At 61.0% G+C, this 14,705-nt stretch overlaps 1 protein-coding gene across 5 annotated transcripts in view; it reads right to left on the bottom strand.

The window, feature by feature from the left end:
- PRKCZ (protein kinase C zeta) overlaps positions 1-14,705 on the bottom strand; it is a 148,621-nt gene that overhangs the window by 2,808 nt on the left and 131,108 nt on the right. For all 5 annotated transcript variants that reach the window (XM_050786139.1, XM_050786142.1, XM_050786140.1 and 2 more), the window contains 6 exons: positions 13,964-14,050; positions 11,333-11,468; positions 11,135-11,222; positions 9,022-9,141; positions 8,216-8,295; positions 7,741-7,830 (listed from right to left, as the gene is read on the bottom strand). In XM_050786139.1, the coding sequence (XP_050642096.1) occupies positions 7,741-7,830; positions 8,216-8,295; positions 9,022-9,141; positions 11,135-11,222; positions 11,333-11,468; positions 13,964-14,050 (601 nt within the window). The remainder of the gene's footprint in view (positions 1-7,740; positions 7,831-8,215; positions 8,296-9,021; positions 9,142-11,134; positions 11,223-11,332; positions 11,469-13,963; positions 14,051-14,705) is intronic.

The following is a 14,705-nucleotide window of genomic DNA, read 5'->3' as shown; positions in this document are numbered from 1 at the left end:
CCCAGCCCCTGCAGACCAAGCAGAAAGCCCAGCTCACAGGCAGATTACAGGGCACCCAGCACCCGCCTTCCCTCCGGAAAAGCCAAGAAGGATCCCAAGACCAGAAATGCCCCCAGCGTGGCTGTGCCTGTCCCTGGTGCCCTGCCTGCTGGGGGGCAGCACCCCAGATGTACCCTGCCCATGCTGGCACCACAGGGATCCCCATCCTCAGGACCCTCCAGTCATTCAAGCTAGAATTGGCGGGTTTCTGCCTGTATAGGCATCGGCTTCCGAATCTCAGGTGCTGCTTGGCAGGAAAATGCACAGCAGGAGGGGCTGGGCCTTGGCTCCAGGCTCCCGGGCGCACCCCCCGCTCTCCACTGTGGGGTCCAGAGTGGTCAAGAACAGCCACAACAACAAAAGCCAAACTGGGAACAGAATCATGGAAAAAACCCTCATAGGCTTTTGGGAACTTACAGAGAAATGCTCACATACATTCTACTAACGTGGCACCTACTAGGACTCCACAAAATAGACAAACTTCCACGTCAGGCTGGACACGTGTCAGGGCTGTGGCCGTCTCAAAGTGGGGCCACCGGCAGCATCCACAGCCAGGCCACTGGGTGGAGACGGTGCTGGGGAGGAGCCGGGGGGATCAGGGCTGTCCCCTTAGGCAGAGTGGGTCACCTGTGGTGTGTGCACAGCAGGGTTGTGGGGACACAGGATGGCCCCTTCATCAGTTACCTACATTCTTTGTATGAGACACTTCCTGATAAAATGTGGAAAACGGGGTATTTTTCCACCTGAGTCCTGGGCTGCTTTGTAAACAAGTGGCAGGGCGGGAACAGAGCAGGACCCAGCTGGAGCTGGCTCAGCGTCCTCCAGCCCCTGGCCCAGCCCGTTCTCTGCTACGAGGGCTCGAGGTTGCCTCGGTTTCCCTGACAGCATCCCCAAGGGCCAGCGTTGCCTCCTCCTCTTGCTCAAAAGCCTTCAGTGCCCATCTCTGCAGCTGGAATGTGGGCTCCAGATCGGGGCCCATGGTGGCCTGATGCCTTTTCCCACCGCTGCTCCCTGCACCCAGCCCATGCATGGACACCCTGGCCTCTCAGAACAGTGCATTTGAATGCACACTGGCCCCAGGTTGGACACTGTGGCAATAACAGGTGCTGCCCCTGTGGCTGCAACCACAGTGACCTGAGATACAACAGGGGGCTTGCTCTGTGTCAATGGGGCTGGGGGCCCAAGGGCTCCAGTTCTGAAGGGACATCTGAGAAACAGCCTGAGGGAGCTGAGGGCTGGAGCCTGGGGAGGGCACAGCCATGCAAAGGCCCCATAGTGGGCACATACCTTGTGTGCTGGGGGCCACAGAGGGGCCCCATGAGGCCTAGGTGAAGGGGCTGAGGAGAAAGACACTTTTGGACACAGGAGGACACTGCTCTCCATAGGGCCAGGCAGGATGCTGGTGGCCTGGAGGAGGTGGCAGGGGTGGGGCGGGGAGCAGCAGCAGGGCTAGGGGGCTGGGCTAAGGCCTGCGTGGCAGAGCATGGTCAGGCACAGGATGGATGAGCCCTGCATGTGCTGGGTAGGGCCTGGAGGTGTCCAAGGGGACAGCATGCTGGGGTCTGCTTTGGCCACACAGAAACATCCCGGAGTCAGTCCCTGAGACCACCCGGCAATGTTGGGGTGATGACTGGTGAGCACCTGGGCTGCCACTGGATGCAGGGCCGGGCCCAGGAGGCAGTGCCCCAGGGGAAGCATGGGACTCCCAGGCTCCTGGTGAGCAAATCACAGGAAACGCCCAGAGAGCCCTGGGGTGGCGGCATAGCAGTGGTCATCCGAGCATCCGAGTCACCTGTGCGTCCGAGTCATCCGTGCGTTGGAGTCATCTGTGCGTCCGCGTCATCTGTGCGTCCACGTTGTCTGTGGATCTGAGTTGTTCGTGTGTCCACATCATCTGTGCATCCATGTCATCCGTGTGTCCACATCATCTGTGTCCACGTCATCCGTGTGTCCACGTCGTCTGTGCGTCCACGTCATCTAAGTGTCCACGTCATCTAAGTGTCCACATCATCCATGCGTCTATATCATCCATGTGTCCACGTCATCTAGGTGTCCATGTCGTCCGGGTGTCCACGTCGTCTAGGTGTCCACGTCGTCCGTGCGTCCACGTCATCTAGGTGTCCACGTCGTCCGTGCGTCCACGTCGTCTAGGTGTCCACGTCGTGCGTGCGTCCACGTCGTCTAGGTGTCCACGTCGTGGGTGCGTCCACGTTGTCTAGGCGTCCATGTCGTCCGGGCGTCCACGTCATCTAGGTGTCCATGTCATTCACATCTAGGTGTCCATGTCATCCATGCATCCGTGCATCCGAGTTGTCTGTGTGTCTGCAGCCGGTCCCCATGCATTTTCATAAACACACAGGTCGGCCTTAAAGCCCCACCAAGGTTCCACCACTCAAGGCTCCAGCTGGAGGCCCCACGCCTGCCCTGTGCCACGCAGCATGGGGTGGACAGAGGGGTTCGTGGGTGGCCAGGCCAGGGCACTGCTGCCTTCTACACACTCCAGGCTTGAGAGTTTTACAGCCACACAGGTTGGCCCTGGGTAGTGGGGCCGGCACCAACCCAGCTGTGGGGCCTGTCCCTCTCCATGAGGTCACAGCTGTGATCCCCACTTCTGACGGCCTCCACTGCCCCACATCTCCCACAACTGCCTCCCGCCCATTCCCACCCCCCGCCCAGACACAGGCCATCTCTCTGTGGGCCTCTTGTCACCTGCCCTCTTCTGTGTCTTTCCGTTTTCCCCTCCCCTGCCACCGGCTCCTTGCGCAGCACACGACATGGCCGGGTTCCTCCCGCCGAGCTCCTAGGAACGTGCCTGTCGCGCGTGGGGCAGTCCTGAGGCTCCCACGACACGAAGCATCAGAGTCCTCGCTCCTCCCGGGAGCCTCCCACCGGCATGGACGTCAGAGTCCTCGCTCCTCCCAGCAGCCTCCCACCGGCAGCCCCAGGCCCACGCCATGGACGTCAGAGTCCTCGCTCCTCCCGGGAGCCTCCCACTGCCAGCCCCAGGCCCACGTCATGGACGTCAGAGTCCTCGCTCCTCCCGGCAGCCTCCCACCAGCAGCCCCGGGCCCACGTCATGGACGTGATGGGGGTGGGAGGAGCAAACTGCTCCTGGCCCTGAGGCAGAATCTCCAGCAACGTGGGCAGCAAATGACTCTCAAGAGAAAAGGCTGTCACCATGCGAACGTTTCCATCCAGGGGGAGATGAGTTAACGCAGCACCGCCCGGCTGTGGGGGACGCATGGGGTTGGGCAGCAGGTGGTGGCTCAGCTGTTAACCCGCCACCCCGTTCACATCAGTGGGGAGCTGGGACCACACTGGGAAATCCATCACTTCAAATCCCAGACTCCTGATACGCACAAGAACACGTCACGTGATCCACAAATACTCGGGCTTTGTGATGCGCTAAGTACCAGGGGTCCTGCAGGGATGGGGACCCTCTTAGAGTGGCAGCCCCAGTCAGCAGGCCAAGACGTGCTGTCCGGGCCCAGTTCCTTCAGAATGAGCCTGTCTGTCACTCAAAGCTCACCCGGGACAGGCCCAGCAACTTCCCCACGGCCTTTGCTCCCACAGCCGAACTGGAGGACTCAGGATATAGGAGCCTGAGGATGCGCCTGGACTGGTGGAGGGTGGCGTCTGGACACGACCCATGGGAGCTCCCGACAAGATGAGCGCCACCTCCCGGTGCAGGGGCAAGGAAGGTGGATCTGCCCTGCTGGCGGGGCCCTTGGCACACACCGCCTCTCTTCTCCAGGGCAGCGTGCAGAGAGGCTGGGGTCCAGGAGGAAAGCAGGGTTGGGGACCTGGTGCTGGGCCCCAGAGCCACACCCCAATGGCAGCAACTGCCCGAGCGGTGCTGGTTCAGCTGGGGGCAGGCCAGGAGGGGCTGGGGCGGCTCTGGGGTGACTGTGACCCCGTTCCAGCTCTACCCTCGGACCCTCGGGGGGTGGGCACTGTGTCCTTTCACCATCCACCCTGCTGTTCCCACCGCCTTCCCCGCAGTCCGTGAAAGAGACCCTGAGTCCACAGGTGGGGCCCGGGGCCTCACGCGTGCCCCGCTCCCACACGGAGCTGACACCCTCCGAGGGGCTGTTCTCAAGCTTTGCCCACTACAGCACATGGAACTAAGTCCAGCACAGCACCTAGGGGGCCCCCAAAGGGACCAGAAAGCAGCCGCTGCAGGAACAGGTGGCGCCCCTTGAAAGGCGAGACCGAGACCACCAGACCTGCAGCTGCGCCCTGAGCACCTGCCCAAGAGGAATGAACACAGAAGTGGGTTCACAGGTGTTCACAGCAGCACGATTCACAATGGCCAGAAAGTAGAGGCCACCCTATGTCCACTGAGGGTGGATGCAGCGGCGCGGTCTCCAGGCAGTGGACGCAGTGAGTGAGGTTCAGCGCAGGAAGGAGGCAGCGCCACGTGCTACTGCGTGGGTGCACCTTGTGGAGACGATGCTGAGGGGAGAGGGCAGGCACGAAAGGCCGTGGCATGCCCAGGTCCATTTCCATAACCATTTCCATGACACGTCCAGACCAGCCAGAGCCACAGAGCCTGGCGGAGCAGCCACTGCAGGGCGTGGGGAGAGGCTGGAGTGGGTTCGGGTCTTCTCTGGGTACGGGGTGATGAAAGTGATTGCAGTGATGTCGTATAACTCTGGGCCTGCTCAAAACCACTGAGTTGTGGACATTGGGTGAATGGGGGGAGCACCTTCCTTCTGCTGAGGTCACATGGTGCACTGCATGGAGGTGGTGGTGACCCCACACCAACCCTGCTGAGGCCAGCTAAAGCCATCTGACCCGAACAGCCACACTTCTTCCTAAAAGCCCCAAGAGCTGATGGGCGGCAAGGAAATGGCAGAAGCAGAGCCGGCGGTCGGTGGCGGGGGCAGAGCCGGCGGTCGGTGGCAGAAGCAGAGCCAGCGGTCGGTGGCAAGGCCTTTGCGGGCCTCTCAGGCGGTCGGTGGCGGAAGTCACAACGCAGCCCGCAGCAGCCAGGAAGAAGTGAGTGACGGGAAGCTGCTCGCGTGGGCAGTCACGGGGGTGATTCTGCAGTGGTGGGACCCAGGTGGGAAGCCAGGGCTGCTGACTGCCTTCCAAGAGAGAGCCCACAGCCCGTGTGTGCCGGAGGTCACCTGGCGTGCTCACTGCAGGAACGCAGACCTCTCCCAGCTGGAGGCCAAGGGTAGCCTCGTGGTCCCCTTGAGTTCTGGCTGGGGCAGCGTTGGACTCACACTCAGATTAGACAGCGCTCCGAAGAGAAGGAGCCTCACTCTGCAGGCAGCCAGCTGTTCTCATCCGTCCACTCCCGGTAAAGCAAGAGTGGTTGAGAGACAAGATCAGGGGCCCAGATGGCATCGAGGCTGCACCCAGCATTGGGCTCTCCCGCGGTGCTGGTGGGCCCAAGGTGGGCGTGGAAGAGAGAGGGTGGGAAAGGCACAGTGGAGACTCAGCTGAGACGGGCGAGGGGAGGAGGCTGGGAGCGGGGATGTTGGCTCTTCACGTGATTCTACTAAGCACCTGCCACAGGCTCAGCTGTGTGGCATGTGGACCTGAGTGTGTGTGTGGATCAGAGGCGTTCTGTGGGCCAGAGATGGGGATGCCACCACTAACACCAGCTAGGCCAGGTGTGCCTGAGATAGACAGGGGAACGCCACCACTAACGTCGCTAAGCCAGGGGTGCCTGGGCCAGAGAAAAGGGGACGCCACCGCTAGCCGCCTCCTGGGCCTGAGGACGACAGTCAGAACCAAAGGCAGATCTCTTCTCCCTTATGCTCCCAGAGGCATACATTTAAATGAAGAATTTGCGAAGTTGATTCCGTAGCAGGTGCCTATGCTCAGAACATTTCTAAGTGTGTGCATCTGACAACCCCACGACAGAGGATGGCCCCGTCCTAGTTTGGCGGCAGCCCAGCTGGGCTCTGGAAGGGCTGTGTGCGGGCACGTTCCGACCACCTGATTCCACCTTCCCCCACGCTCTCACACATGCACAGGCAAAGCAAGTCCTTTGACTAGATAGTGACTTGTTGGGTGGACAAGGTCCCACTGACCACAGGGGCCGGGGAGTGACCCCCGCGCTGGCCAAGGCTGCCTGGAGAAGTCGGGTGGGTGGGGGAGGGGAGCGCCCGCTGCCTCAGAGCTGGGCTTTCTCCTGGTTCAGTTCGGCCTCCTCCGAAATGCACTTAATGAGCTATCCAATCTGCCTTTCTTCCTCAAGAGTATATTTGAAAGGTTTTATTTCCATAGCTCTGCAACCATTTACACAGCTGGAAACAAATTTCACAGACGGTCCTCAGCTTCAGATGGGGTCACCTCCCAACAAACCCGCCATGTGCTGGAAACATCCTGGGTGGAGAGTGCGCTTCCCACAGAACCCACGACCAAGCGGCGCAGCCTTGCCTGCCTTAACCTGCCAGATGCTCACGCCAGCCCACCGTCTGGCAAAACCGCCTGTACGCTGACCCCTCGGGGCGTCCGGCGCCTCCTGATCACGTGGCCCGCCGGGGCTTCGGTCACCGCCCTCATCACCCGAGAGTACTGGCCTCACATGGCCAGCTGGGGAATGGTCAAAACTCAAAGCAGTTTTTACTGAATGCGCCCTGCTCACACGCCACCGAAATCAGATTCCTAAATCGAGCCAGTGTACGTCGGGCCCTGCCCACAGACTCACTCTCCTTCAATACCTGGCGCTAAAGCTGAAGCCGTGAACGCTGCCACTGCTGGTCCTGTCCAGTAACTGCTGATAAAACCAGCCACAAAACCAAAGCAAACGCCCTGCTCTAGGACGGCCCCCACTGTCAGATCCCTGTGGAACCAACAGCCAATGTGCTCATAGGCCAGGACACACACGCCACTAGCTCCCGGCCACACCGAGCCAGCACAGTCGGAGGGTGCCAGGAAGCGCCATGGGCCAAACTCGCCCGGCCCCTCACTCTCCTGGCTCCGGAGGACGAAATGTGTCTCCCCATCCCTCCTCGGGGCCCTGGGGGCGGCCCCCCATTCCCAGCTGACCCTTCTGGGAGACAGGAGCCTTGGCTCCACACAGGTGGGGCCGTGCCAAGGACCAGCCCAGCCCGGTGGTGCGTGAGCTCACACAGCCCGCCCGCCCCGTGCAGCCCCGGCTCTGTCCACCACTGGTGGGGGGTTGGAGGGGTGGGGGTGGGGTTGGGGGGGTTTGAGTGGGGTTGGGGTGGATACTGGGGTTGGGGTGTGGGTTGAGGGTTGGGGTTGGGGGTTTGGAGTGGGGTTGGGGTGGATACTGGGGTTGGGGTGTGGGTTGAGGGTTGGGGTTGAAGTTGGGCTGGGGGTTGGGTTGGTGGAGGGATGGGGGTTGGAGTGGGGTTGGGGTGGATATTGGGGTTGAGGGTTGGGGTTGGGTTGGTGGAGGGGTGGGGGTGGGGTTGGGGGGGTTGGTGGAGGGGTGGGGGTTGGAGTGGGGTTGGGGTGGATATTGGGGATGGGGTGTGGGTTGAGGGTTGGGGTTGAAGTTGGGCTGGGGGTTGGGTTGGTGGAGGGGTGGGGGTTGGATGGATTTGGGGTTGGGGTAGATATTGGGGTTGAGGTGGAGGCTGGGGTAGGGGTGTTGGGTTTGGGGTGGGGGTTGGGTGGATATTGGGTTGGGGTTCGGATGGGGTGGGGTGGGGGTTGCGTGGATTTGGGGTTGGGATGGCGATGGGGGTGTAAATGGGCTTTGTGATGCTTTACCAAGTCCCAGTCTATGCTGCGGAAGAACGCGTGGGACTTGATGTCTGAAAATCCAGTCTGTGGCCGGCAGCCGAGCCTCTCTTTGGGGTCCTGGAGGTTAGAGTTCAAACAAGGACAAGTCAGCCCCATCCCGGAAGCCCCAGGACCCGCTCTCCTTGGTGGCTGCTCCTAGTGCTGACAAGCCCTCCCCGGATGCTCTGACCCAGCGGGTGGAAATCAGACGTTTCCTTTACTGAAAGCTCCTTCCCCCATGTTAGGCTTCGTTCCGTTTTCCTTGGGCACACATTCTCATTTTGTTAGGTGTGAGTAAAAACGGACGACTCACAGAACAGAGCTCAAATACTGAAGCGGAAAATCAGCCCACACACCCGATACATAGCAGCCGACGTGAAAAAATGGCCAACAGCCGTGACTGGCCCTCTGCCCACCAACACCGAGGCCACAAACGAGTTTGTCAGCCTGGCCAGAAACGTACCTTATTTAAAAATCCTTTTAAAACATGGGAGGCTTTGACGGACAGGAACCGGGGGATCCGGATGGGCTTCTCCAGGATCACTGCAAGGGCGGAGCCTGGTGAGCACTTCCCCGCGTGTGTGCGATTTGCCCAGCGCCGCCCAGACTCCTATTCTGAGCAGGAGCTTTGGGAGCTCAGACTTGGGGCCCTGGAGCCCCCTCCCTTCCTACAGCCCAGCAGTATCTATAACCCCAAGTCCCGCCGGGTCCTCCCTGGGCCTCCCGGTTACATGTGCTGGCATGTGTTGTGGGAACGGGCGTGAACCAGCGGCTCCCCCTCCTCAGCCCCAAGATCGCAGATGCACGGGTGCCTCTGCACACTGGCCACCAGAGGGCACAGCGGAGACAGCCACGGTCCCGGACCCCCACATCCCGCGGCACTGAATTCCAGACCAGAAGCAGGTCCCGGGGCCTCCAGGTGGGAAGGAGCCCATGATGATGGCTGTGGGTTTTGGGGGCGAGGGCTGTGCTTTCAGCTCCGTACAGCCAATAGCTGGGGCTCCAGGATGTGCTGCTGGCCAGGGCAGGAGGGAGTTGGAGCTGAATCGGGACAGGTTCTCTTTCCTGCTGACCCACAGGTGGGGTCACCCCACCCCACGGCCCGGGGAGTGGCATGTGGGACAAGGTCCGGCCAGGAGGAAAGGGTCCTGGTATGCTTTGCGTGGCACTGCTGCTCCTGGCCCCCACAGACCCCTCCACCTGCACCTTTGAAAAGGAAGGAAGGCAGTCACGCAGGTGAGGGGGACGAACGTGCAGCGGGGCACGCACCTTGGAAAAGGTAGTCCTCTGTGTTCATGTCCGGGTTGTCGGTGATGATGTCAAATGGGGAGCGCCCGGCCATCATCTCAAACATGAGGACGCCCAGTGCCCACCAGTCCACGCTGAACCCTGGGGGAGAGCACACGGCTGTCACCCAGCGGGGCCACGTGGGCCGGCGGCAGGGCAAACCTGGCTGCGGTTGGTTTTCATGCCCAGTTGACACGAGTGAGAGCCAGGGTCGAGTGGGCGGCACACAGGCCTCTGTGGCTTCCACTTCCCAGACAGAACCAGCAGCTCCGCCTGGCAGCTCGGCCTCCCTGCCACCGTCCCTGACACTATGGAGGTCTCCAGGCTGTCTCTGGGCTGTCAGTCCTGCCAGGGCACCTGTGACCACAGAGGCACGAGGCACTGGTGGATCCTGTGGATGACCCTCCTCTCTCGTTTCTGCATTCACAGATCTAAGCTTGAAGAAGCCCTTTTGCTGCAATAACGGAAAGACTCTCCCGGGTTTTCTTCCACAGTCATTTTGTTTATTTTTTTTGAGACGGAGTCTCGCTATGTCGCCCAGGCTGGAGTGCAGTGGCCGGATCTCAGCTCACTGCAAGCTCCGCCTCCCGGGTTTATGCCATTCTCCTGCCTCAGCCTCCGGAGTAGCTGGGACTACAGGTGCCCGCCACCACGCCTGGCTAGTTTTTTTTTTTTGGTATTTTTTTAGTAGAGACGGGGTTTCACTGTGTTAGCCAGGATGGTCTCGATCTCCTGACCTCGTGATCCGCCCGTCTCGGCCTCCCAAAGTGCTGGAATTACAGGCTTGAGCCACCGCGCCCGGCTATTTTGTTTTTTAAAAATGTTCAAGTAGCCAACCTGATGGGAATGTGTTCCAGCGAATGGGGGTGGGAGGCCCTGAGCAGTTTTGCCCAAGGACGGCAGCTGCCCCTGGGTCCCCAGAAGTCCCCCTGCTCCCTGCTGAGGTGAGACGCTGCCGCTGTCCCCCCCAGAATCCCCATCCCGAGCTGGGTTCTAGAATGGATTCCAGTCCTCCAATCTGCTATCTGTCCTTCTCTGGCCACGGAGACTTCCATCGCGGCAGCTGGGGAGCCCAGTTATCCCAGGGGTGAGTGACCTGCCCACCCTTCCTGCCCCACCCCCATTCTGATGGCAAAAAAATGTGTAAAAACATCTGAAGGCACACTCGTGTATGCCTCACTGAAAACACCAGCATGAGGCCGGGCGCGGTGGCTCACGCCTGTAATCCCAATACTTTGGGAGGCTGAGATGGGTGGATCATGAGGTCAGGAGATCGAGACCCTCCTGGTTACACAGTGAAACCCCGTCTCTACTAAAAATACAAAAAATTAACCAGGGGTGGTGGTGGGCGCCTGTAGTCCCAGCTACTCGGGAGGCTAAGGCAGGAGAATGGCGTGAACACCAGGAGGCGGAGCTTGCAGTGAGCCGAGACCAAACCACTGCACTCCAGCCTGGGCGACTGAGCGAGACTCTGTCTCAAAAAAAAAGCAAACAAAACACCAGAATGCAAAAGTGGATGGGGTGTGTACAAACACAGTATGCGTGTGCACACAACATACACGGATGCCCAAAACATAAAGACTCAGCACAACACACCAGCACACACGCACACAGGGCTGCACACGCATGCCCACCATGTCCATGTTTCCCTCCCAGAGACGGGAGAGGAGCAGAAACACTCCGGTGTGCGTGGCACCCTCAGCCGCAGGGGCGGTGGGGTCCTCTCCACACGCTCCTGCACCCCCTGGTGCTCCCAGACACCTGCTTCTCCCCAGCCACGTGGGCAGCACGGGGACTCAGGTGCCACACCCTGTCCCACCCCCGCTTTCTGTGCCTTTCCCCTCCCTGTGCCCCTGGGGCTCCTTGGCAGGAGGAATCCTGTGCGGTGCCCTCCCCAAGGGGCTGCTCAAGTGGACACGGGAGGTTTTCAAGAATTCAAAGAAGGGGCTGAGACCAGATGATGACATCCGGCTGCGAAAGAGTGTGTGGCTTTTGGGTGGAAGATGGTCAGCGAAACCTCTCCCCGGCCGCTGGGCGAGGCGCGAGGCTGTTTCTGGCCCCGTGTGCTCCGAGAGGGGACGGCCGCAGCACTCACCGTACTCCTCTCCCCGCAGGATTTCGGGGGCGATGTAGTTCGGGGTTCCGCAGAAAGTGCTTGTTGTGTCGCCAGGGCCCAGGCCTTCCTGTGGGGGCAGAGTTATCACAAGAGGGTTCTTGTAGACACCACCCCGCAGGACAGGCGCCCTGAGAAGCACACGCGGGATGGTCGGGGGAGGCGGCCCGAGGCACGCACCTTGCACATGCCGTAGTCTGTGAGCTTGATGTGCCCGTCCGCGTCCAGGAGGACGTTGTCCAGCTTCAGGTCCCGGTAGATGATCCCCCTCTCGTGTAGGAAGTTGAGGGCGATGCAGATCTCGGCCGCGTAGAACCTGGGGGCGGGATGCTGTCATGGGGACAGGGCCTGTGCCGGAGGCTGCACCAACAGCTCCAGCCTGGGGGCCGCACGCTCCCGTTTGCCCTACCACGGGCCAGGCGTCCTCTCAACAACCAGGCCCAGGATTTGAAAGTTCAGTGCACAGGGCCAGGGAGGGAAATGCAATGAAAGCTCCAGAAAACCGCCCCATGCGCCTTAGGATGGCTTGCTGTCAAAGACACAGAGAACGACGTGGCAGCCTCCACACGGGGAGGAGCAGGCAAATAACACGACGGCTTCCACGCGGGAAAGACTGGAGCCCTGGCACGTTGCGGTAGGAGTGCAGAACAGCGCCGCTGCTGCGCAAGACAGTCCGGCAGGTCCTCGAAAATTAAACACAGCGCCAGGCTGGGCGGCTCACGCCTGTAATCCCAGCAGTTTGGGAGGCCAAGGCGGACGAATCACCTCCTGAGGTCAGGAATTCAAGACCAGCCTGGACAATATGGTGAAACTCCGTCTCTACTAAATATACAAAAAAATTAGCTGGGTGTGGTGGCATACACCTGTAGTCCCAGCTACTCAGGAGGCTGAGGCAGGAGAATCACTTGAACCTGGGAGGCAGAGGTTGCAGTGAGCTGAGATCGCACCCCTGCACTCCAGCCTGGGTGACAGAGCGAGACTCCATCAAAAAAAAAAAAAAAAAAAAGAAAAGAAATACGGAATTCCTTTGTGGTTAGCAATTCAGTTTCTGGGCCTATACCCCAAAGAACCGCAAGCAGGGTGTTCAAGAGATTACTTTACACCCATGTTCACCACGGCCAACATGCGGATGCTACCCAAGTGCCCCCCAAGGGATGGACGGAGAAGCAAAGTGTGGCCCCTCCATCCGATGGGCATTATCCAGCCTGAAAAAGGAAGGCAATCCTGAGACAGGCCACAGCACGGATGAACCCTGAGGACTCCAGGACACCAAAGGACCCACACTGTGATTCCACTGCGAAGAGGTCCCTAGAGTCCTCGAATCAGAGGGACAGAAAGTGGGACATGCCCATCTGGGGCGAGGACGTGGGGCTGGGGTGGGGGACAGGAAGGGAGTGTCCAACAGACCGAGCTTCAGCAGGGAAGAGCGGCGTGCTCTGGGGACGGGGGCCGGCGGTGGCTGCATGGCACGGGGGGCCTTCAGTGCCACTGAACTCCACGCCCCAAAACGCTACCTTGTGTGTGTATCTTGCCACGGTTTTTAACAAGAGCGTGTGGGAACTGAGTGCACTGTTCTAGATTTACTGCCTACTGTCCTATTGCCAGAAAGAATCTAAGGTGACTCACAAAATTGCATGGAACCTTCTTTTTTTTTTTTTTGAGACGGAGTCTCGCTCTGCCACCCAGGCTGGAGTGCAGTGGCCGGATCTCAGCTCACTGCAAGCTCCGCCTCCCGGGTTCACGCCATTCTCCTGCCTCAGCCTCCCGAGTAGCTGGGACTACAGGCGCCCGCCACCTCGCCCGGCTAGTTTTTTTTTTTTTTATTTTTTAGTAGAGACGGGGTTTCACCGTGTTATCCAGGATGGTCTCGATCTCCTGACCTCGTGATCCGCCCGTCTCGGCCTCCCAAAGTGCTGGGATTACAGGCTTGAGCCACCGCGCCCCGCCGGAACCTTCTTAAGTAAGGAAGTGAGGAAAAGAGAAACTACAGGAGACAGGAGAGGTCCAGGGACCTGAAATAAGCCCCCAGACGGTCCTGGAGGCCCCACGGCTGCTGGGGGAGGCCCAAAAATAGAGACACGAAAGGGGGGGCAGGAAGCAGTCTCTCGGCTCACTCTAGAAAGAGACCATTCTCGTTCTGCTTCTGACGCTGAGTGAACGCTGGCCAAGCCGTGCCACTGACAGGGTGAAGAGCAGAACCACGGCAGAGCCACCACAAGGACAGCACAGTCCCAGGCCTCCCCTCGCTCGGACCAGGCTCAGACCAGGCACCTGCTGCTTCAGGGGTGGAGCCCAGGGGACCGGTTCTGAGGCACCATAACTCAGGGGACCTCCCGAAAGTTATGATTCCGGAGCAACTATGGAAGGTGTCACACTGCGGGGGTCGTGGTGCCCTCTGCCATCCTCCCTGGACCTCCCTCCCTTGAGCGCCTGGCTGACCCCTGGAGAACGTCCCTGGCCCCCTCCGCGCACACCCACCCGGCCCCCCCCATCCCCGCGCACACCCACCCGGCCCCCCCACCCCCGCGCACACCCACCCGGCCCCCCCACCCCCGCGCACACCCACCCGGCCCCCCCACCCCCGCGCACACCCACCCCTCCGCACCCCCGCGTGTACCCACCCGGCTCCCCCACCCCCGCACGTACCCACCCAGCCCACCCCCCGCGCTCACCCCACCCACCGCCCCCGCCACGCTCACCCACACGCACCCCCCACACGCGTACCCACCTGGGCCCCCCCGCTCCACACGCACCCACCCCTCCCCACCCCCCGCCACGGGCACCCACCCGGCCCCCTCAGCGCGCACCCACCTGGCGTGCTCCTCGGGGAGCTTCCTCTGCCTCTGCATGTGGAACATCAGGTCCCCGCCATTGACGTACTCAATGACCAGGAACAGCCTGCAGGGAGAGAGGCATCGGAGGCTGCAGTCACCTTGGCAGACGACGGCCTCCTTAGACAGAAGCCCCACAGAAGCAGGCTTCGTGGGTCTGAGCCCTCTCAGAGGTTCAGTCTTGCAGAGGCCTGGGGCATTGGGGGCTGGGGAGAGCAAAGAGCAGCAGGACCACCCTGGCAGCAGAGAGGGGCTGGGGGGGATGGGCTGCAGGGCGGCTTGTGAAGTGGGCAGGGGAGGGAGTCACGCAGGGGCCTCACTGGCCTTTGCTCTTGGCCACTGTGCGTGGACTTGGGAAGTGTGGGTGGCCATGGAACGAAGGATGTGGCTCGTCACCAGGTGGGAGCGGAGGGAGTCACGCAGGGGCCTCACCGGCCTTTGCTCTTGGCCACTGTGCGTGGACTTGGGAAGTGTGGGTGGCCGCGGATGAAGGAGGTGGCTCGTCACCAGGTGGGAGCGGAGGGAGTCACGCAGGGGCCTCACCGGCCTTTGCTCTTGGCCACTGTGCGTGGACTTGGGAAGTGTGGGTGGCCGCGGAATGAAGGAGGTGGCTCGTCACCAGGTGGGAGCGGAGGTGGCTTGAACCAGGGCAGGGGGCTGGGGCAGGATCTGCCGGGGGCTGGAGCGAGGCGGTTTCTTGCATGGGGACAGCACCGCAGGCC

Source organism: Macaca thibetana, chromosome 1 (assembly GCF_024542745.1).
Source record: "Macaca thibetana thibetana isolate TM-01 chromosome 1, ASM2454274v1, whole genome shotgun sequence".
NCBI lineage: Eukaryota > Metazoa > Chordata > Mammalia > Primates > Cercopithecidae > Macaca > Macaca thibetana.
This window is presented reverse-complemented; position numbering and strand designations above follow the sequence as displayed.